The sequence below is a fragment of the Apis cerana genome, linkage group LG16 (genome assembly GCF_029169275.1).
Source record: "Apis cerana isolate GH-2021 linkage group LG16, AcerK_1.0, whole genome shotgun sequence".
In the NCBI taxonomy this organism is placed as follows: Eukaryota; Metazoa; Arthropoda; class Insecta; order Hymenoptera; family Apidae; genus Apis; species Apis cerana.
The window spans coordinates 6,156,527-6,178,645 of record NC_083867.1 but is presented as its reverse complement, the minus strand read 5'-3'; the positions used below and the strand labels follow the sequence as shown (position 1 = coordinate 6,178,645).

General features: G+C 28.0%; 2 protein-coding genes across 35 annotated transcripts in view; one reads left to right on the top strand and one right to left on the bottom strand.

Moving 5' to 3' along the window:
• Positions 1-10,764, top strand: part of LOC107999764 (scavenger receptor class B member 1) — a 25,845-nt gene extending 15,081 nt beyond the window's left edge. The window contains exons 3-10 of the mRNA XM_017059779.3: positions 5,410-5,501; positions 6,595-6,755; positions 6,832-6,970; positions 7,047-7,250; positions 7,384-7,528; positions 7,615-7,869; positions 7,976-8,094; positions 8,171-10,764. Coding sequence (XP_016915268.2) covers positions 5,410-5,501; positions 6,595-6,755; positions 6,832-6,970; positions 7,047-7,250; positions 7,384-7,528; positions 7,615-7,869; positions 7,976-8,094; positions 8,171-8,608 — 1,553 coding nt within the window. The 3' untranslated portion in view covers positions 8,609-10,764. The remainder of the gene's footprint in view (positions 1-5,409; positions 5,502-6,594; positions 6,756-6,831; positions 6,971-7,046; positions 7,251-7,383; positions 7,529-7,614; positions 7,870-7,975; positions 8,095-8,170) is intronic.
• LOC107999763 (cytoplasmic dynein 1 intermediate chain) lies at positions 8,996-22,119 on the bottom strand. Of its 34 annotated transcripts, none has more exons than XM_062086732.1 (14): positions 21,958-22,119; positions 21,425-21,545; positions 21,246-21,342; positions 21,076-21,181; positions 20,851-20,981; positions 18,614-18,751; positions 16,951-16,971; positions 14,336-14,383; positions 12,501-12,677; positions 12,272-12,428; positions 11,837-12,209; positions 11,539-11,770; positions 11,030-11,457; positions 8,996-10,929 (listed from the first exon to the last, which is right to left on the bottom strand). In XM_062086732.1, the coding sequence occupies exons 2-14, from the start codon at positions 21,524-21,526 to the stop codon at positions 10,768-10,770; spliced, it is 2,172 nt and encodes a 723-aa protein (XP_061942716.1). In that variant the 5' UTR covers positions 21,527-21,545; positions 21,958-22,119; the 3' UTR covers positions 8,996-10,767. The 34 variants fall into 34 exon arrangements, with proteins under 34 accessions (XP_061942716.1, XP_061942718.1, XP_061942719.1 ...); XM_062086734.1 differs by having other exon boundaries at positions 12,501-12,653; XM_062086735.1 differs by having other exon boundaries at positions 18,638-18,751.

Genomic DNA, 22,119 nt, shown 5'->3' with positions numbered 1-22,119 from the left:
CCTTTACGCGTTCTTCCTCGATCGTCCTCGCTCCTGTTTTCTTCCACAATTTTTGAAATAAAAATCGTATCAACGACGGAACGTTTTCGTCGAAGCAAAAAGGAATATATATATCGATTGACGATTTTACCGTGAAATAAGATTAACTTTACCATGTTTGTTTCTATTCAAACATTAACTACCGGTTTCAATATTTTAAAATTTAACCCGTTAAATCCTCTATTATGGTTAAGATATTTCACAAGAGCATGTCGTTTAGATTTATGGCGTAGGAAATGTAAAACGATTTAGAACGGATTTAGTGTGCATAATAAAAGAAATACGAGTGAATTTACTATGGAAGAATTTGTTTGAGTTCAGTTATTCTTGTGCTTTCTATGCTTGTTAAGTTTCCCAATCTTTCTTTTTCTTCTTCATTTTCTTGCGGTAAATCGCTTAATTTTTAAGAATGGTAAGTGAACACATAAGAGGATAAGTGTGCCGTACCACTGAGTCATACGGAAATTTCTCTGCTAATTAATTTGAGAGCATATATTTGGCATTTCGGTTTAAAATCGAGTTGAACGTCCGTTGCAAGATTTCCCCACTTTCTTTGCCCTTAATCTACGAAACAAAACAAAATAAAATGAAATTAAACAAAAAGAAAGAAAGAAAGGAAGGAAGAAAGAAAAGAAAAACATTTTTCCAAAGTTTCTCCATCCAAGAAAATGCATATAATAATAATTTCTGCGTGAATAATTTTACGATCGTGTTTCCCTCAAAGCTGTACCTGCATGTAACTGTACTTGTACTTATGATGAACAGGAAGTGAAATACTGTCGTATCGAGGATATTCCCCATTAAATTTATTTTTACGGAGAATATCCTAATATCAAATATCAAAGTTGACAAGAAAAATGTCAAAGTATCATTTTATTATGATTACACCCTGTTAATCCTCTGTATCCTTCTGTAAGTTTCCGTTTCGTATTCCCATTTCATACGACAAATATATTTACCTGATAAATTAAAATTAATAATAACAAATAAAATAATTGACGTCATTAAAGGTCGAAATACCTGTAATTTCCTTGAATTGATTAGATAAAAAATTAATTGAGAGGAATAATATCGTATCATTATTTTATCTCCGTTTAACGCGAATTAGAAAAAAAAAAAAAAGAAGAAAAAATGCATCAGCTATAATTATTACGATCTCTGAACCCCATAAATTATAAATCATTCATCATACGTACATTTTTTGCAACGTATGACGATTTATGACGGCTATAATTGTTATAAAATGACAAAAACTGGATATATTCGTTAATAAATTTTTCTATATTTATTCCTTTTATTTCATCAATTCTTTGCAATATTATGGGAATAAAAGAGAGGCGAATTATCATTAAAGTTTACGATCAATAGTCTTGCATTAGCAACTCATTCTGAATAGTAATTGAACGTCTTTAACTTTCAGTAACAAGCGTTAACTGGTGATCTCCTTTATCTGAATGAGACGTGCAACACGTAAAATAGACATAAAAATCTCGAGCGGAAAACAAGTCAAGTTTTATCGATATCGCATATTTTATATATATAATCGATAAACGAGAGGAATCGATTTTTTTTTTTTTAATATACGTATCAACATTTAAATTGGAAAATTGAAACGGATTAATCGGATCAAGGGTGAGAAGAAAAAATAAATTGGAATTCTTCGTTTCAAAGAAACAATTGTTCCATATTCATTGACTTGAAAAAGAAAAAATTAAAAAAAAAGAAAAAAAAATGGCACTCATATGTAACCCGTTTTACCAATTACGTTCTAAAATCCTTTCACATAGTTTCTTAATAATTAATTGTCGCAACATTCAACGTAAAATAAACTCGAGACCTTCGTCTTTGCACATATCTTATATATTACGGTTAAACCTTTCTTTTTTCCCCTTTTTTTTTTGTTTTTTTCGCTTCTTTCGAAACCTTGCGCAACCTAGAAAAGTGGTTTTAGCTCTACCGGAAGACGATTGAGATCAAGATAATAAGCAACGAGTGAAAACATTCATTATCAAAATTAATTAGAAAATTTACGCATCTTTTGTACACTTTATTTTACACAGATTTCACTTAGCACCGTTCATTTTTATTGAGCGTAATATCGCAATAACGCGAATTATTACGAATCATTTTAATTAAATTAATCTTAATAATGATCCTAATTTATCCTAAGTTATGAATAATTAATTTAAAAAAAAAAATTTTATTTTAATCATCACGCGAATAGTTAAATCGAATCAGTAGAAAAACAATGAATGAACGACCGTAAATTTCATTCCCGAGAGATCGTTGCACTTAAAATATAGCAGCAAGAAACGGCTGTTAAAATAGTTTCCGTTCAACGATCTCCCCACAAGCAAACACGTAACTTTTTCACTGGACCGCGATTATATTCGATTTAGGGATCGTCTTTAAGTCATTCTGCGACTAAGTTTCTAAAAAAAAAAAAGAAAAAACTATTCCTAAAAAAAAGATTACTCAACCATGATAATTATGACCATCTCTGCAAAAGCATATACGATCAAAAGAAAAAAAATTCGACGAAATCAGAAAAATTCTTTCGCGACTGATTCGACGGTACGAGGATATACGTATACGTAAATTAAAGAAAGAAAGAAAGAAGATTAAGAAAGAGACAAGAAGTGAAATAAAAAAAAATAAAAAGATCAACGTAATAGACGACTACGATACTTTGATCACGAACAAAGAGCGGAGAAGAAGGTCGCAGCGGCAGCTCGATCAATAGATTTAAAATCAAATCTTCGTTCGACAAATATTACGCACGGTTCGAACAACCGATTAAGCAAGATGGATGAAGCCAGACGCGGACAAGAAACACGTCTGTCGAGGTGCTCACAACCGTTCAATGGATTTTCATTTTCCATCTTTTCGAGGACACGTGAAGAAAGCGAACTTTAACGGAGGCGATCGACAACGGAGTTCTCGAGAAAGGAGAGATCGTAAAATTATGCAATGACTTTGGTAATTTATATTGCTCATGGTTAACGAACGTTTCACGAACCTTCTCAACAGCCAGGCTACTTTGCATTCTCTATCAACAGTGAGCAAGAGGATCAATTTACACCTGTGCCTCTTCAATCGTTAAACGTTTTCGAGCTTGTTTATTAAAACGAGCTTTTTTCTTCTTTTTTTTTTTTTTTTTTACATAGAAATTAACCTGTTTCTTGGATATTTTCAAACGGAATATTCGAAATTGTACCTCACTTCAATACTCCACAGTGTATTAATGCTGTGATATTTCTGTTGATCCTGTTATGTCGCATACATCGTTCATTGAATATTATGAAACAAGATTTTATTAGATAAAGGATGAGAAGGATCGAAAGAAAAAAAGTCGCAAAAAAAAAAATGTATCACGTGATCGACCAGTTTTTATGAAATTCTGTTACTCGTCCTTGAGAGTGAAATTTTTCGAAGCCGAATCCAGCATCCCAAGAGGTAATCTCTTGGGAGAAGAATCGTGTTTCGTGATTGTCTGTCACAGACATTTCTATATTTAGACCAACGTCTAAAAATGTAAAATGTAGTAATTTTTAATTATTCGTAGAAATTTAACTGCACATTAAAAATGTATCTTATATATAAATGAATTTCAATTATCTCTAAGATAATCGTTAAAGTAATACGCTGCCTTCTTATTTCGTTTTATAATTGGTATTTTTATTAACTATTTATTAGTGACGTGTAGGATTCACAATCAATGTCAAGAGCGGTTATTTATAAATCAATGTTAGAAAAGAAGAAAAAAAAAAAAAGGTATTTTTTAAAATTACAAACGAGCACAGTAGGCCGAGAAAATTATATTGAAAGAAATTGATTGCATGCTTTTACTATCCTACTTTTCTAATGATGCACATCAATTTTAAGCTACTAGAGGGAAATATTTTATTTCCTAGTTCTTCTTTAACCTTTCACCTTAGAAATATTACAGCTTTCCCCTTAGATAACCCAAGGTTTAACCGTGAAGCATTATTCGATATTTTATTATAAATCAGTTATTTATATAATCTTCCTGTTAGAAATCAGGATGTTGTCAGAGAGAGAACTTCCGCTCCAAAAATATATTTATTTATATATTTAATTGTTGAAACGAGAATGAGAGAAATTTATATTTGTATGCCGAACTTGTGTAACGAACTTTGAATTATACAATTTTGACCAGCAATAATTATCAAATATAATTATATAAATAAGATTAATTTTATCTTATTAAAAAGAAGAAGACTAGGAACGAATAAATATATAGGTCAAGATGAATCAAATATCTTGGTGGGATTTTCCCAAGGCTGAATTAGCTATGAATTTTAATATGTATATTTAAACGAGTGGAAAAGGTGAAGGGTAATGCGTTTCCACGAAAAACGTGACTAAAAATTTCTAAAAAGTAAGATATCAATAATCTTAAGTCCGGATTCATCAAGGTTTTTAAGTGCAACACTAACGACACGACGATCGTTTAGAAGAACTTTCGAGATGAGGCAAGCCCTTTTTTTTTCGATTTTAGTAATTTCATAATAATTGGCCAAGGATTGCCAGAATAAAAGTGTTGAAAATATGAAAGCAACAATTTTACAGTAAAATACCATTGAATATCAAAAATTGGCTTGATTTTATGTTTGAAATAAGAAAAAAAAAAAAAAATGAATAAATAAAGCAAAAAATCGGTAACACAAAATAACCATCTATCGTTGAAAATACGCAATTTTTTAATTGCAGTTGTAAAATTACAAAATTATACTCGTAAAAAACACGTTTTACTTTTTCGTTCGCGATTTCAACATTATTTCAACGTTGTTAACGATATTTTAATGCTTTATTAGGCGCAATCGTAAGCTTTATAAAAACCACGAGGGAACGAAATAATTATCAATAGATCTGTGCATTCGAGATGAGATAAGTGACATAATGTATCTTGACATCTTCCTTTCATTTCTTCGAGTACACGATTCACATCTAAACATGTCAAAATATTGATTACTTTGTTCAAGAAAGAATATATACATATATACAATACTTCATAACGTATCATTAATTATTTAATTTTCTTCATAAGTTGAAATATTATGACATAGAACTTTCAATGTATATTAATCAAATACGATTATCTCACATAGTACATAACGTTGATGGGATACTTATGATGATTCAGAGAACGTTATGTCATTGAAATTTCTCGGAAGTTGGCCTTATTCTTTTCAATAGTCGAATAATTTTGGCTGGATAATGATGTATGGTGAAACGAGTGGAAGAATAAAATCCCATGCGATTGGAATAAATAAATATGATAAAACAAAGATCAGAAATTTATCGATTATATCGTATTTATCGTATCTGTGTATTTATGCTTTGTAGGTAGAGTGTCAGCAATTTTCATAGGAATTCTGACTCTCGTGATCGGCATTATTTTAAGCAGTATACCTTGGGTGGATTACATTATATTAAAGGTACGTAAAATAATTAGTTATTTAAAATTAGTTTTTTTAGTGAAAGATTTTCTTAGAATTATTCTTATTATTTATTCTTGATTCCAAATAATCGTTAACCGAATAAAAATTATCTCTAAAATTTAAATTTTCACAAATCCAATTATGCTTATATTAATTTTTATATGTAAATATAATATACATATTATACATATTAACATATTGAATATATTTATTATATAAAACTGTTTTACTGGCAGCTATTTAGCAAACCTAATTATATTCCATCGATTAAACTGGATGGAATTATAATAACGTAAGCATTTTTAGCTTATTCAATTATATGCACGGCTTAGTATTCATTAATATTTATATTGATAATAAACTGGGATTATTATTAATATTTTATTCATATAACGATAATGTCACGGCTTAGAATCTGAATCATTCCATATATTCTTCAATGATATTAAATTTCATAATAATATTATTCCAAATAATTATTTAATAATACCGTATAATAAGCAATATTTTTTGATATTACGATTTCTTTGAAAATGACTTTTCAATTATTTTCCTTTTTTCTTTCCTCATTTGATAGAACAGTTCAATGTACAAAATCACACTAATTCTTAATTTCTTGTTTTACAGTGAACAAAAATATCATTTATATTAATTATCATTATTGTTATATAAGCATCATTGACAAATAAAATAAATTTGATTAATCGTCGAAACGACAACGATCTTCCTCGAATTAATTTCTAATCTCCAATAATATAATTGGAGCGAGTATATTAATTAATTAATTAATTAATTAACAAAAATCGAAAATTTTCACTATTTTCGATGTTGCACTTTGTCATCCTACGACAATGTTCGATCATGAACGAGATAAATTTTGAAATCAAGATTATTCTTCTTTTCTTTTTCGCTTAATCATCAAAACTTACTTTCGTTTCGCTTCAAACTTCACTTATATGGAAGCACATTTCAAATTATCAAACATTCTTTTTATTCGATCGTTTTACCTGTCTCGCAACTTTATATTAAAAAAAAAAATAAACAAAATGCAATTCTTTATTTTTCTTATATAATATATTTTTCTCTTCAGCAACTTCGATTGTGGAATGGGTCTCTTTCTTTCCAATACTGGCAGAAACCAGGAGTAGTTAGATTGACCAAAGTTTACATATTTAACATGACTAACGTAGAAAACTTCTTGCAATACAACGAAAAGCCAAAATTACAAGAAATTGGCCCGTTCGTGTATAAGTGAGTATCGTTCCACCCAACAAACTATTAAATTATTACATATTTTTTTAATTTCGTGCAATTCGTATAAACGCAGAGAGGATATGGAAAAAGTGAACATCGTTTTCCATAACAATGGTACCGTAAGTTATCAACACAAGAAAATATTAAACTTTGTACCAGAATTGTCGAAGGATAAAGATCTCAAAGTAATGGTGCCAAACATTCCGTTATTGGTAAGTTTTTGTTTTCGAGATTCACGAAGAAAATCTCGTTACACACGTATATTCTTTCTTTTCTCCTCTTTTTCAGACACTGTCGACGCAAAGCAAGAGTCTACCTCGATTTATCACTTTAGGATTATCCATGTTTTTGAGCGGAATGCACATGAAATCGTTCGTTCCAGTAACTGCTCAAGAACTCGTTTTTGGATACGACGATCCATTAGTCAGCATCGCCCATAGATTCTTTCCAAAGACGAGACGTCCCATGAGTCAAATGGGACTTCTTCTCGGGGTAATATACGGAAAGAATAGATAAATATATGGATAAGAATTATCTATTTGTTAGATTTAGGAAAATTTAAGCGAGGATAATCAACGTGATTTTCATACACAACGTTGTTGACGATTAGAATTTTAATTTGCAGAGGAATGGCACGTTGGAGGAAGTGTCTACTATATTCACGGGGCACACGGATATAAGGGAGTTTGGATTGATAAATCGTTTGAACGGGATGGACCGTCTACCGTATTGGCCGAACGCGCCTTGCAATTCTATTCGCGCTTCAGAGGGTGGATACAATTAGATCAAATATCTTTTGCTCAAATTCAAAAAAAAAATATTATTACAGGATATTTTTTATCCTGTCCCTTTGCAGGATCCTTTTTTCCACCCCGTGACAAAACTGGCGCTGACATCGTGCACATTTGGGACAAAGATCTTTGTCGAACCTTGCCCTTAAAATATCATGGCTCAACCGAGAAATCGGGGATCAAGGCGGATTTATACATACCCCCTGAATCTGTGTTTGGACGCCCAAACGAAAGCGCTCCGGAAAACGAATGTTTTTGTTCGGATGACATTTCCATGTGTCCTTCGAACGGATTGCAAAATATCAGTCCTTGCCAGTATAGTAAGTCCCTGTTATATTCAATTTATTATTATTTTTTTTTAATAATTTTCATAAGAAAAAAGAAAAAGGAACTACTTTTAAAAACTTATCCTTCCCTAATTTCTAGCCGCACCGGTTTATCTTTCCTTCCCCCACTTCTACAAAGCGGATCCTAATTTATTGGACGCGGTCGAAGGATTAAATCCAAGCCGAGAAGTACACGAAACTTATTTTAAAATTCAACCAGTAAGCGATTTGAGATAAGTAAAAATGGAGGTAATTGTTTAATGTTGGATGGAATCATTTGGTGCTCGTTTCGCAGAAAATTGGTGTGCCTTTGGAAGGGAAGGTCCGGGTACAATTGAACTTGAAGATCGAACACCAGCCGTTGATCAATGTCGTGTCGAATTTTCCCGACATCGTATTCCCTATCATGTGGCTGGAGGAAGGTATCGAAGAGCTGACACCCTCTATACGCAGATGGGTTTATTTGGCGACAACATTTAGCGATGTTGCTGTGCCTTGTACCTCGTATGGATTAATTCTAGTCGGTATAGTAATCATATTCGTCGTGTTCATGAAGGCTTACAACAACGTGGTGCTCACGCACGAAGCGATCGAATTAGGCAAACGAACCATAAGAAGAGGTTCCACGTTGTTAATGAATGGACAGCACAAATTATTAATAACTCGAGAACAGTATGTTTTGCTCACGGACAAGGAGGATAATGACGAGAAATCAGGGATAATAGAGATCTAGTTAATAGCATAGATTTCTTTCTTTCTTTCTTCTTCTTCTTCTTCTTCTTTTTTTTTCTTCTTAAATAGAGATGTATGTTACAAAGTGTAATCTAAAAATCGTCTTGTAATGTAGGATTTGTAATCGTTTGATACTATAGACCAAAGTTTTTTTTCTAATTACCTGAAATATCGATATATAGTATATATATATATCGATTTCACTAGAGTTTGGCAAATATTCAACGATTACCTGTACGTTTCTTTTTTTTTTTTGTTTTGTTTTGTTTTCTTTGTCTACAACTGTGATTTCATCTGTTTTATTTATAACGATGTGTACGAAACAGATCGTGCTTGGACGAACGAAAATGGATAACGAAAGAATAAAGGAACGAAAGAAACACGTGAGGAGCGAGTGAATAAATTTATTTTGATTAATATTCGATATGGGCTATATAGGAATTTGTTGTAACTCGGTTCATGCACGATCAGAATTCGGTGCAATATTACAAGTATTGTATCTTAGATATTAATTACCAAAACTCAGAGGAAGCATTAGTTAGAATAAGATCTTTAATTTTTATCTTTTTAGGATTTTAATATTTCTAAAAATAAAATTAGTTAGAAAAGTTTATGTAAAAATTTTAAAGATCTATTCGAATGATTAAAATAATGTGTGAAAAGCATATATAATAATATACGTAATGCGTTACATTTTATAACTTGTGACTAATAAAATTTATATACTCATAAAATATAATTTTATAAAATTTTAAATATACTTGAAAACTACTTAAATAATGATCAAAATTTCTATAATTTTAATTGTTTCTAACGAAATGAAATTATATCTTTTATTGTATTTTTAAACTACTGTAAATTATTGTTATTGTCAATAAAATTTATCGTAAATTGGTATTATATTACATATATATTTTGTAACTTACGATACCTGAAATGTAATTACGAAGTATTTCAAATCTATAATTGAAAATTTATATATCAATTATACACACAACTCGTACACTCGTGTTAGTAAAATTATTTTACTATTTTTTTTTTTAGATAAATTTAACAAGAATCTTTTAAATAAAATTTTATTTATAGCATTGAAGAAATATGATTAACTCATTCAGACAATTATTTATCGTAACTTAAATTTAAAAAATTCGCATTATACAAAAAACATTAATAAAGTTATATATAATTGCATTCAGAATATTATTGAACGTGTAATAAATTGTAAATTAAATGATTTTTTTTATAAAAAAAAATTATGCTTTAAAATATGCTTGACTTGAGCAGAAGTACATATTTGGACATAGCACTATATAACAGTATCACATTTTAGATAAAGCCCAGCAATTTATGATAACGCAAAAATAATGATATATTTACATTTTTTTAATAGACAGTATGTATTCGATAAATTTTACTATTTTTTTTTTTTCTATGCTATGAGCTATACATTATAAAAAAAAGTGTGAAATTTAAATTATGTTAAAGTTTCTATGAGAATATAAATAATACTAAAATCATTTAAAAATTATTGTACTAAATTAGATCAGTTTCAATAGTTAAATATCCTACTGGTGTTATTTTTGATACATTAGTTGAGAATATTAGCACGAAATAATATAAATTTTTGAAAATTAATTCTGAAACTAAAATATAAATATTTTAAAAAATTCAAAATAATAAAATATTATATTACAATTTATCTGATGCATGTTATAATTTATCCGATACTGTCAAATTTTTTCTAATTATTTTCTTGCGATTTATATCTATTTAAATCGTGCTTCACAGCATTTATTATTTACATGCACAGATATGTTGTACACATCCTTAATAATCTAATGAGATAAAGTTTTTCGGTAAAGATATATTACTTCTATCGGACATGTGGACAATTTATAGCCATTCGAATGCACAGCAATTGTTCATAAACAAACTACTAATATGTTGCTCTTGCTGTTTAATAATTTTATACAGAACAAAGGTGTTTTAATTAAGAATACACCTATAAATTATAGTTAGTAGAATACACTTTTTTTTTTTCATTTCTGTTACGATCTTTTTTTTTTATAATTATTCGTTATTTTTAATTCATTCGATCTTTATATTTAAAGTATTCAAGCCGACTTTAGCAATAATTTAAAAAAAAAAAAAATTATACCTTTATCTGAGAGGGCATGTCGTTAGTAGCGGAGGTATGGAAGTTAAAGAAGTAGGCTCCCTTAAATTAAGTTTATGCAGTTCCTCGTCGGCTTTGTTGTGTTTCAACTCTTGCTGAGTGTACAAAAATTTATTCCATTCATCGATTCTTGGGTGTGCCAAATGCTACGTTATAAAAAAATATTCAACATTACTCATTGTTATTCATTATTCAGTAAATATAATTAAATTAAAATAAAAAAAGATCAATACAAGGTGATTTTACCTCGGCAACATCGTACACCCAAATCTTTCCAGAATCATCACCAACAGTTACGTGTAAACCACTCGGTGTCCATGAAACTCTGTTAAGAGCCGGACATCCATTAATTACAATACTAGCCGTAGGTACTTCAGTATCTTGATTAAGATTCCACAAGTCTAATCGTCCTGAGTCATCTACAGCGGCGAACAGAGCCGGATGGGTAGGCGACCACGCAACATCATAAACGTAATCGCCATTATGTTCGAAAGAGTATAAAGGTTTGCTTTCTTTAAGGCTCCACAGTTTGATCGTCCAATCGATAGACGACGTTAAGAATAGATGCGAGAAATCTATTCCACCTTGTACGGCATGTGCGCTAATTCCTGTAACTGGTCCCTGATGACCTTCGTAAGTCTCCAATACACCTGCTTTTGTACCGTGGCGACAAGCTAATAATTTAAAAATAATCGTAATAATTTATAGATAAGACGATACATCACGTGTTCAATTTGATTTAAAAACTTATTTACCAGAGTATACGGTTCCTTCCTCGCTACCTACAACGAAATTGTTAACATCGCCGTGGGGGAATGCCAAACAAGTGGCCGCAATTGCTTTCGATTGTTTAGTGTGAAGATCCAATGTTTCTTGGGGTTGTGACAACATGTCTAAACTCCAGGAACACAATTTTCCATCGGTCGATATACTTATTAAATTGTGCGCGTTTTGTGCCCCAACAACGTTTAAACAATACACGGGATGCTAGAGAAACGTTATTCTTAATGTCATATATACATACTTATGTAGAATAATTGTCGGACAACTTACGGTATGTGCGCTTGCCGATAACGGAGTACGTTGAATAGGAGTTCTCTTCTGTACTCTATTGTCCCAGAGTACAATCTGTCCGGAATAAGTACCCCCTAAGATTAAATTAGGATGAAATCTCGCAAAGGTGGTCGACATGACTGGAGATTGGCAATGAAAAATGAACTCTGGCGTCGTTTTCTTGAACTTTGTGTTCCAGACCAAGCACACCCCGTCGGGATCGTTCGGGGTGTCATCGTTATTGTTATACGAGGCTGCGAGGAGTTCTGGAAACTGGGGCGACCAGTCCATAGAGGTCACGCATCGATTGCGGGACCACCGATCGCAGAAGAACCATCGATTCAACCATAAACGTTGATGATTCTTCTCATCCCTGTGAAACGAACGACATGGAACACCGGTCATGAGAATAATCGATGTTCATCCTATACTCACATCCCATCTTCGCCATCCATAGTGCCAGTGTAATCGCTATAAATATTAACCGATTCTCCTAATGCTCTTTCTACAATTCTACTAGTACGATCGAGGAATCGTTGGAAATCTTCGGAGAGTATTATCATTTGTTTCTCCTCTTCGCTCAGTTCTTGTACTGTGGATTTATAAAGTTTATAATAATAATGATAATAATCCTATTAACGATTTAATATGTTCTTAAAATTACCTTCTTTAGGTTTTTCCTTTTCCTTCTCTTGCTCCACTTGCGTGACCGCTGGCTGCACTTCCTTAACTTGCGGCAAACCATGGGGAAGAATTCCAGGTGGAAGCTTGCTTTGGAAACCGTCCATATGCGGCAAACTGTTCTCTTCGTCTTCGGCTTGGCCATCATCAAATGTCAAAACTGTGGTGAATAAGCTGGTTCCGCCACGAATACCCTAATTTCGATATATCTATCTACCTCTGGCAAAACTGCCCTACTTTTTAAGATTCGAGTGCGCTACGTTTAAGAAAAAAAAGAAGATAACAGAGAGAGAGAGAGAGAGTGAGAGTGAGAGAAAGAAAAAAAAAAGGAAAAAAAGAAAATATACTATAACATCTCGTAAACACTACGTATTCTTATCGGTACCTCCTACGAGACATTCTAAAATAATAATTGCAAAGACCTATTGCACGAAACAATAAGAAAAGAAATATAAAAAGAGAGCGAAAACGCGATGCATGCACATATTTGTGCAAATTTGTGTAAATATCTTTGGTTAATTGTCGATTTAGAATATATTAGCGTAATCGTGTAATATTGTAATAATTATCGTAAAAGATAAAATAAAAACTTTTTGCCAAACGAACAAGTTTTAAAGCGTAAAATTGAAGGGATGCAACTCTCTTTCTTACGAAAGCTTTTGTAGAAGTATATTAAAAAAAAAAAAAAAAGAAAGAAAAGAAAAAAAGGTAAAAAAAATTTATTAAAAAAAAAAAAGAAAAAAAAGAAAATAACAATAATAATAATAATAAGAATAATAACTGATTTTAAAGGTGAACAATCATTGGGATAAACAATTAAATAAAATCTCATGCAATGACATTTAATTACGTAAAGAAGGTGGACTGCTTGTTGGTGGATCATACAAATAAAAAAATTTAAATTTTCATCTGAGACCTTAGATCGATATGAAAATCATTCGAAACGAATCATCTCTCCACCCTTAATTTTAGAATAAACGCAAATGAAATGAAAGAATGAGTCGAGGAAAGTGAAAGATTGATCGATGATTTTTTAAGTGAAGTATACGTTGCGTTATAATGTAATATATATATGTATATATATATATATATATATAACACATCAATTGATATAAATATTCTCGACATAAGTATCCATTAACGAATAGAGCTACATTCTTATCACGAATTTTTGAAACATCGAAGATTGCACATTAATTAAAAAATTAAGATAGAAAAATTGAGTGGAGGTATATTAACGCAACTTCCCAAGTCTCATGCAGCAGCTCTAGAGAATATGTAATTTATATGTATATATGAAAAAAAAAAAAAAAGAAAGTATATATATATAAAAATATACGTATAAAGAAAAGAAACGAATTTTAATCTAAATCTAAAGCTTTGAAAACAAAATATTCCCTAGATGTGAAACGAAATGAGAATGATAATGATTTATTAATGATGTACCTCGATCATGCGTAGTAAGAGATAACGAACATTCTAAATGAAAATTGTGAGTAAGTGTATAATAAAGATATATATATCTACGCATGCATGAACAAGTGAAGCAAAGATTTATACAGTTGTACGAAACAAAACCATAAAGAGAACTACTTAACAATCTGATGATTTATCAAGCAACTTCGAGTGTAAATCGATAGTACAAGTTCCCTCCTTTCAGTGCATATAAATACAATAACTGAATAGAAGAAAAAAAAACTTGAACGAAAAGTTATTACTTGTCAAATGCAATTTTGTGAAAATGAATATATAATAATTCTTGTAAACTGGTGATATTAATTATGGTAGAGTGAACCGTCTCTAGAGAGGATTACCTACCTGTAAATTCGTCCTCCCATTCTAAACCAGGATTTAGATTGTACTCGTCTTGAAGGAGGGAAAAGAAAATGTCAATCAATCACGTGTTTCATTATGTTAGTTTGTGTTTTGTTTCTGATTTCATGTCTCTCATAGAAAATTATTGATGTATACCATGGAAATATATATTCTTTCCTCCTCGATTGTAACAACAAGGTTATTAATTATTTCAAAAACTAGTTTGCAAAAAAAAATATATTTATATATATTACGATATAATATGATTGCTAAATTATTCAGAATTCAATAAAATCACGAGATAAGATCTATTCGTTAATGTTTCACCTTCGTCATGCAAGATACATCAACAATTAGCTAGAAAGATTGAAATAATAATATTGGATCGGAGATGGTATAATATTAATTATAAATATATCTATAAACATGCATAATATATTATGTATAATATATCCTATATATTTATATTTATTAATAAGATATACGCTCCAAAGGGATCGATATATCATAATTATATCGATTTCAAAATTGTAATTAATTACATTACAATAATATATGTGATATATTTTTAAGAAATTACAATCCCTTTGGGCTTTTTGAATAAACTTCAGTTAAAAATCATCATATACGTATTATATTATTTTTTTATTCCAATAAGCTATAATTTAACGGTAATATAAAATTTTTAAGGGAATATTAACTTTATAATAAATTAAAACTCATTATGAAACATAAGATTAAAAAAGTCTGAGAAACAAGTTTTTAGAGCAACAAAAAAAAAAGAAAATGAAGTTGAGGAAGAATTCGTAAAATTTAAATATTTTAACATAATAGACTGACATCTCCGACTACTAATTTATATTAATATAAGTCCACCTTTTTTCTTATGGATTTATTTTAAATATACGAAATAAAATTACGTAAATTGTTTTTCAAAATAAAATTGCATCATAGGATATTACATAATGTAAAGAGAGACATTTAATTGGAAAAAAAAAATATATATATATATTAATAAAATTGTAAATATGTATTATTCTCACAAAATGTATTTCTATGTGAACAAATAATCTTCTAAAAAACTTTTTCGTTTATATTCAATGAATTTTCTTGCTATATCATTTTCACAAAAAACGAAACCGTGCTGTTAAAAAGCAATATTTTGCAAATCGAACTTTTGCGACACTAAAAGCTCAAGCCACAGAACTCATTGCTGTGTTCTTTTCTTCTATTTTAATAAAACTTTACTTATACACAATATTTACCGGCTCCAACACCATAACATCCTTTCCCATGTTAGTATACTATAGTAACCCAAAAATTACGAAAATTATAACCGTGAGAACACGCCGAGAACTCTGGAAGGTGCGTTAAGTTGTGACAAGATTTGCCAATGGATATTCGCAGAATAAAATATTCTTTGTTTCAGACAATCCCAGTTTCAAACATAATATCGAGTGATTTGATATATTATTTTAATTTTTTATAAATATAAAATTCTATTATAATTTTTTCATTAAATAAAAATAATTTTATTATTCAACGATATTTCTTTCTTTATATTTGATCGATAAAAAAAAATATTATTATTAATTATTATGGAATCATGAATAAAACGTAAATATATAAGTGTAAACAAAAATATGATTTTTTTATACTAGTTAGAATTTTTAAATTGTAAATGAATAGCTTAAGTATTCCAAAGGTAGTCTGTAAATTCATGAAATATATTTATTTAATAACAAATTGAGTTGTGTTTTGAGTTGAATATCGTTTAAAAGAATTATATATTTTAAGAATATTTATTGAAATATATACAAAACATGGAACTACATTTTGCAATTTAATTTTTGTTTAAAGATAAATATTTTTTAAATATTTTTAAATATTTTTTACATTGTGCTTTAAGTATCTAAATTGGTATCTAATTTTTAACAAGCATTTAAAATTACACTTCAAATTGTAGAATAAAAATTTATACAAATTTATATGTTCATTTCTTTTCATTGATGTATCTACAGTGCATGCTTTTATAATTGTGTAAATGTTAAAATATTTCCGTTTGAGAATCGGGATGTCAGATAAATACTTAAAAAATAATAAATAAAGAAACTAAAGATAAATACACCAATAAAAAAAGATTAACAAAAAGATAACAAGTAAAAGAGCCAAAAAGTCCAAAGCAAGATATAAGATAGCAAAGATATTTTAGATTCTGGGTGGAGAGCCATTTTTATAATCTACAATACTGATAAAATTTAATTCAAATTTAGCTTATTTTGCTATTGAACTTTTACGTGAATATTTGAGCTAAAGAGAAAGAGAGAAAAAGAGAGGAGAGAGTGTGCATTTTCTAGCTTACTAATTTTTAATGAAAGGTAATCCATTTCATGGTTCTCTTACCTTACAAAATTTATATTAATGTAAAATTTAGAGATTTGCATATGAAATTTAACTATTAAATATTCGTATCGTCCTAATAACTTTAAATCTTTATATATTTCGTTTATATATTTGTATACTTTATATACTATCAATCCTAAGAGAATAAACGGAATATATCTAAACCTAAATCTGAACCTAAAACTTGTTGAAAACCAAGAGAAATCATAACTTACCGTAATAGTCGAATGCATGAGCTGAGAAGAGGAGGGAAAAAAATTGCACTTAGTTACAATCTTTTAAGAATGCACTACACTAATAGCACCTCTCTACACTCAGACTATAAGCATTTCAAGAAAAATGATTTTATAAATAAAATATTTAAGAAAAATTGATAAAAAAAGAACATAATATTATTATAATATTATATATGTTATAATTAAAAAATTTAAGTAATACATTTTCTAGTATTTTCTTACCAACTTGTTTCAAAGCACATTCTTATATTGCATTTATACAGCTTGCTACAAATATATTTATCTTTATAAAAAATCAATTTCTTATAATCATTTGTCAATGATAAAAGAGAATTGAAATTTTAGTCAATAAGTTTTTATACGCTGAATGTAGTTAGGTGGATACATATTTGTAAATTTTTATATTATGCAGTGCTGTGGTTCCTATACATGTAAGAGGAAACATACATATTCAATTCTTCTTACATTATTGAAGCACAATTCAATTAATATAATTTCAATCTTTGTCATAACTTAATACCTTTTAAATTTTACACTGATTACTTAATATAAAATAATAAAATATTTGTTATCTAATGTGACTACCAATGGATGCTTATTCATAAGCAAAATTCAATATCTCACTTACATCCCTTGTCACACTTATTTTCACCCCCCTAAGTGTCTCAGAAATAAACTTTACTATGAATTGAAAATAAAAGTTTCACTGAAGGATTAAACAAATTCATAATGCGCTACATTTTGCACACTATAATACATAAAAAATAATGGACATTACATAACATCTTTAAGTATTGTACATAACATCTTTAAATATTTCTTTTTGAATATTAAATAAAATACTAAACAATTGGATTGCTAACTTATTATAATAATTACTACAATTAAGACAATGCTGCTGTCTACAAATATTCATATCCAAAATATCAATAATTATTAATTTGTTTAATAAATTTGCTAGCACACATGAGTCATGGTATACTGACTTTTTATTTAATGTTCTTTAAATTTTCCCAACAAACAGGACGCCTAATGTTAATGTATGTTGTATATATAACTTTAATAAAATGTTAGTATATTAAATTAAATTATGTAAAGCACGTTAGAAGCTTATTTATGCAAACAAATAGATGATGTATATGGAAATAATAGATAGAAATATTATTAATATAACTGAATAATTATTATTATAATTAAACAACATATAATATCCTTTAAAATTTTTTCTTATAATTTTTAAAAATCAAAATATCTTTATATTTTAATTTACTTAATTTTTTTTTTTATGAATTTAAAGAAATTTAAAGAAATTCATATAAAAAAAATTTTTAAATTCTTATATTTCTATCTATTTCCATGTACAATGTTTGTAAATTAACTAGAAGTGTAGAATCATAAAATTTATATTTAATATTTAATTTTATATTTTATATTTAATCATAATTCGATTTATTTTTAATAATATTTAACAATACATAAAAATATAAATATAAAAATTAATAAAAATTAATACAAATCAAAATATTTTCAAATTTGATTCTACATTTCTCTTTTATAAATATAGATAGCCATGTATCTACCTCTATTATATACTGTTGTACAACAATAATAGGAAAGGTAATAAAAAGAAGACAGAACATACATAGGTAGTTTGGTGCAGACCCACCTTTCCTGGGACGCCACCAGTCAGTCTCAAAGTAGCCTGCGGAGTAAGAGTGAGTTGGTGTTGTTGTTGAACAGGAGGAGTAGATGGTGTATGCAGAAGAAGATGCGGACAGTCCTTATGTCCAACACCAGTTGATTTGACCATTTGTATCGCAAGACAATGGAATACGCGTATATTTAATAATGCCGCAAAATCAGTTAGGTATCGGGACACGCATGTAACACGTAACATATCCCATATTTATTGAATCTTTTTTTTTAAAATTAATAATCATTATAAATATGAATATGTTTCTGCTAAACATATTGAATTTTATTTCATGAATAGTATATATATATATATATATATATATATATATATATTTCCAAAATTAATATTAAAATATAAATATTTATCACAAAATAGTAAAGTAGGTGGTATGAAAAATGAAAATATTCCAAAAAAATTTTTATTGTTTTTCATGATTGCTTAATAATTATTTAAAAACGAAATTAAGAAATTAATAAAATATTGAAAATTAAAACTAACTGAAATTGCGGTTTAATAAAATGGAAAAATATTTTCTTAAAAAATTTCCACCACCAAGAGATAATATTTGTTTCCACAACCTGATTTTATATTAGGTGTTATCCATTTCTACTTAATACTTTCCCTTTATAGTATGTAAAAATTTACAAACAAAAATTATAATGTTTGCTATTTAATTGTTAGAATACCCTCAGAAAAGAATTTATTACAGTTATAACAAGACTCAGTATTAAAACAAAATACCAATTGTAATAATATTTTTCTATACTTGAACATAATATTTATGTATCACAATATTATTAATATTTAACAATATTAAATTTATATTAGAAGAAAAATTAATTTGTTATTATTCTTATTAATACTGAAAAAAATATTATAAAAGAGAAGTGAATCCACTTTTTAATGTTTAAAAACTGTTCACACAAAAAAAATTTTATATTTAAGAACATAATTATTTTTTTCACACATCTAGGGATATCATAATTTAATAAATGTGAAAGTAAATAGATACCACCTTTAAGATAAATATTTTGTCTATTCAAAAAGTGCTGAAAACTATTGAAAACTCAATTGAGAATAAAAACTAGCACACTCAAAAAAAAATAAATAAATAAATAAAAATAAAAATAAAAAAAAAAAAATAAAATGTCAATCACTACACATATGTAACATATTACTTATAAATATTTTTTAAGAATATGTAAGTTTCCTCATTAGTTAAAATTAATCATACAACATAATATAAATAAGAAAAACAACTCTCATTGTTAACACAATAAAATCAATATTATAAACAAGTTATATTGGTGTGACTAATTGTATAATACAATCAATAAACATATTGATTAAAATATTATAAAATATTATTAATTTTTAAAAATTAAAAACTATCAAGAATTTATTAATGACATCATTAATGGCATATATGTTTTAAAAATATATAAATTCTTATATACACCACCCACTTTACCATATTCAACTATGTTTAGGCATATGTGAAAGTGATAGCATTTTTTGAAATATTAAAAATGTGTTAAATTTTAATCCTCTGTATTCTTATTTAAATCACTTAAGAGAAAAAATAGATATATTTGCTCTTTTTTATAATTCATAATTTGTAATAATTTTCAATATTTAATAATGTGTAAAAAAAATAAGTTATAAATTAGTACAAAAATTTTAGTTAACATTTTAGTTATATAAAATTTTAGTTAAAAATTGTTGTTACGAACTGAAAAATATAAAATATACTTTAACTTTTATTGTCTTCTTATATTTAAAATAAACCTCATTTTTTTTCTTCTTTATATTTTCATTTTAAAAGAGATTTTTAAAAATACAATTAACAAATGAAGAATCAAAATATTGCATTAATTATTTAAGAAATTTACCTAATTTAACATAGGATTTGAATTTGAAATTTAATCAAAAAGTAATTGGAATGCAAAGGATTAAAGATTAATATATTCAATTAGATAAATAATATATAATAACATATACTTCATTATAAGTGTCAAATATTCTATTTTCTTATGTCAATATCGAACTTTAATTTAATTTAAATATATTATAAATATATTATACAAACACTAAAATCTTTTATATAGCTATATATAATTTTAAATTCATACTTAAAAATAACACAAAGTGCAACAATTTAAAAATTGAATATAGTGACTCACCGTCGTGAGATGTGTGTGATGTCTGAATAGTTTGTGTTTGTTTAGTATATACCACTGGTTCTTTTGGTGGAATATTAGTATGTGCCACAGAAACAATTGTTAATTCTCTATTCTTCTTCCTAGCACTAATGCTATAAAAAAAAATATATATATATATATAAGTTAAATTATAAATATATTGTGTATTATATAATAATTAGAAATTATTTAATATAATATAAATACCTCTGAGCAGAATTTATACTAGATGGTTGTAAACTAGCATCAGGAGTAGCATTAGCACTTTGTTCTGGAGTTAAGGAATTCATACTAGATAAACTGGATAATACATCTGTGAATAAAGTAAAATATATATGAAATTAGATAAATTATAAAATTAAAATATAATTATTTACCTGAAACTGGTGCTACACCCAAAGATGAAAGCATAGCATCCAATTCTTTGCGATGATCTTTATCTGTTCCTGCAGCACGTACTGTAGCTTCTTCAACCTGTAATATAAAAATATAAGAGATAAATAAACGATACAAGAAAATTATAAATATAAAATTTTATTAAAAATTATATTTTTACATCTTTTTGTTCTTTTTCTCTTCTGCGCCTTTCTTTTTCTTCTCTAATAGCTTGAAGCTTGGCTTTCTTCCTTTCAAGCTCTGCTTTTCTGTCAGACATCATTGTGCTACTTTCTTAATTCCTAAACAACATTCATAAACACTTTATTAACAGAAGAATTTGAAAATGTATGAAATAATTTCTATCACATTGTTGGAATCTAAAATTCTTGATAAGTTTCGTAAAAGTTATTAACGGAACTTCAACTGCGTTTAGTGCGATTATTGATTTCTGTTCTATGACGTCAGTTTCAGATCAATTTTTATTCCATAATAAATATATATTCGAATAAAAAATTTTTTTAATTGAAAGAGAACAAATGATTGGACGAATGGAAAATATTACATATAAAGAAATAACATTAATTAATATTCAAGTTAGAACGTTTAGCACTGACTTCAACGAGGAATACCCATCTGTCATATGACAATATTTACACAATGAATTATTTAAAAATATTTCGTTTTCAATGAAAAAACACACAAAACATTCACCTTCTGTCGTGTAACGTATCTTTAAGTATAAATGCTAAAAATTGTCGCAGTTTCGATTTCTACATTATCTATTCGACCCGCCCGACATGCAAACCTTTTACATTGCAACAACAGCACCACAGTATCAATACCTTGTACTAACGGAATATTCGGTTCACTACT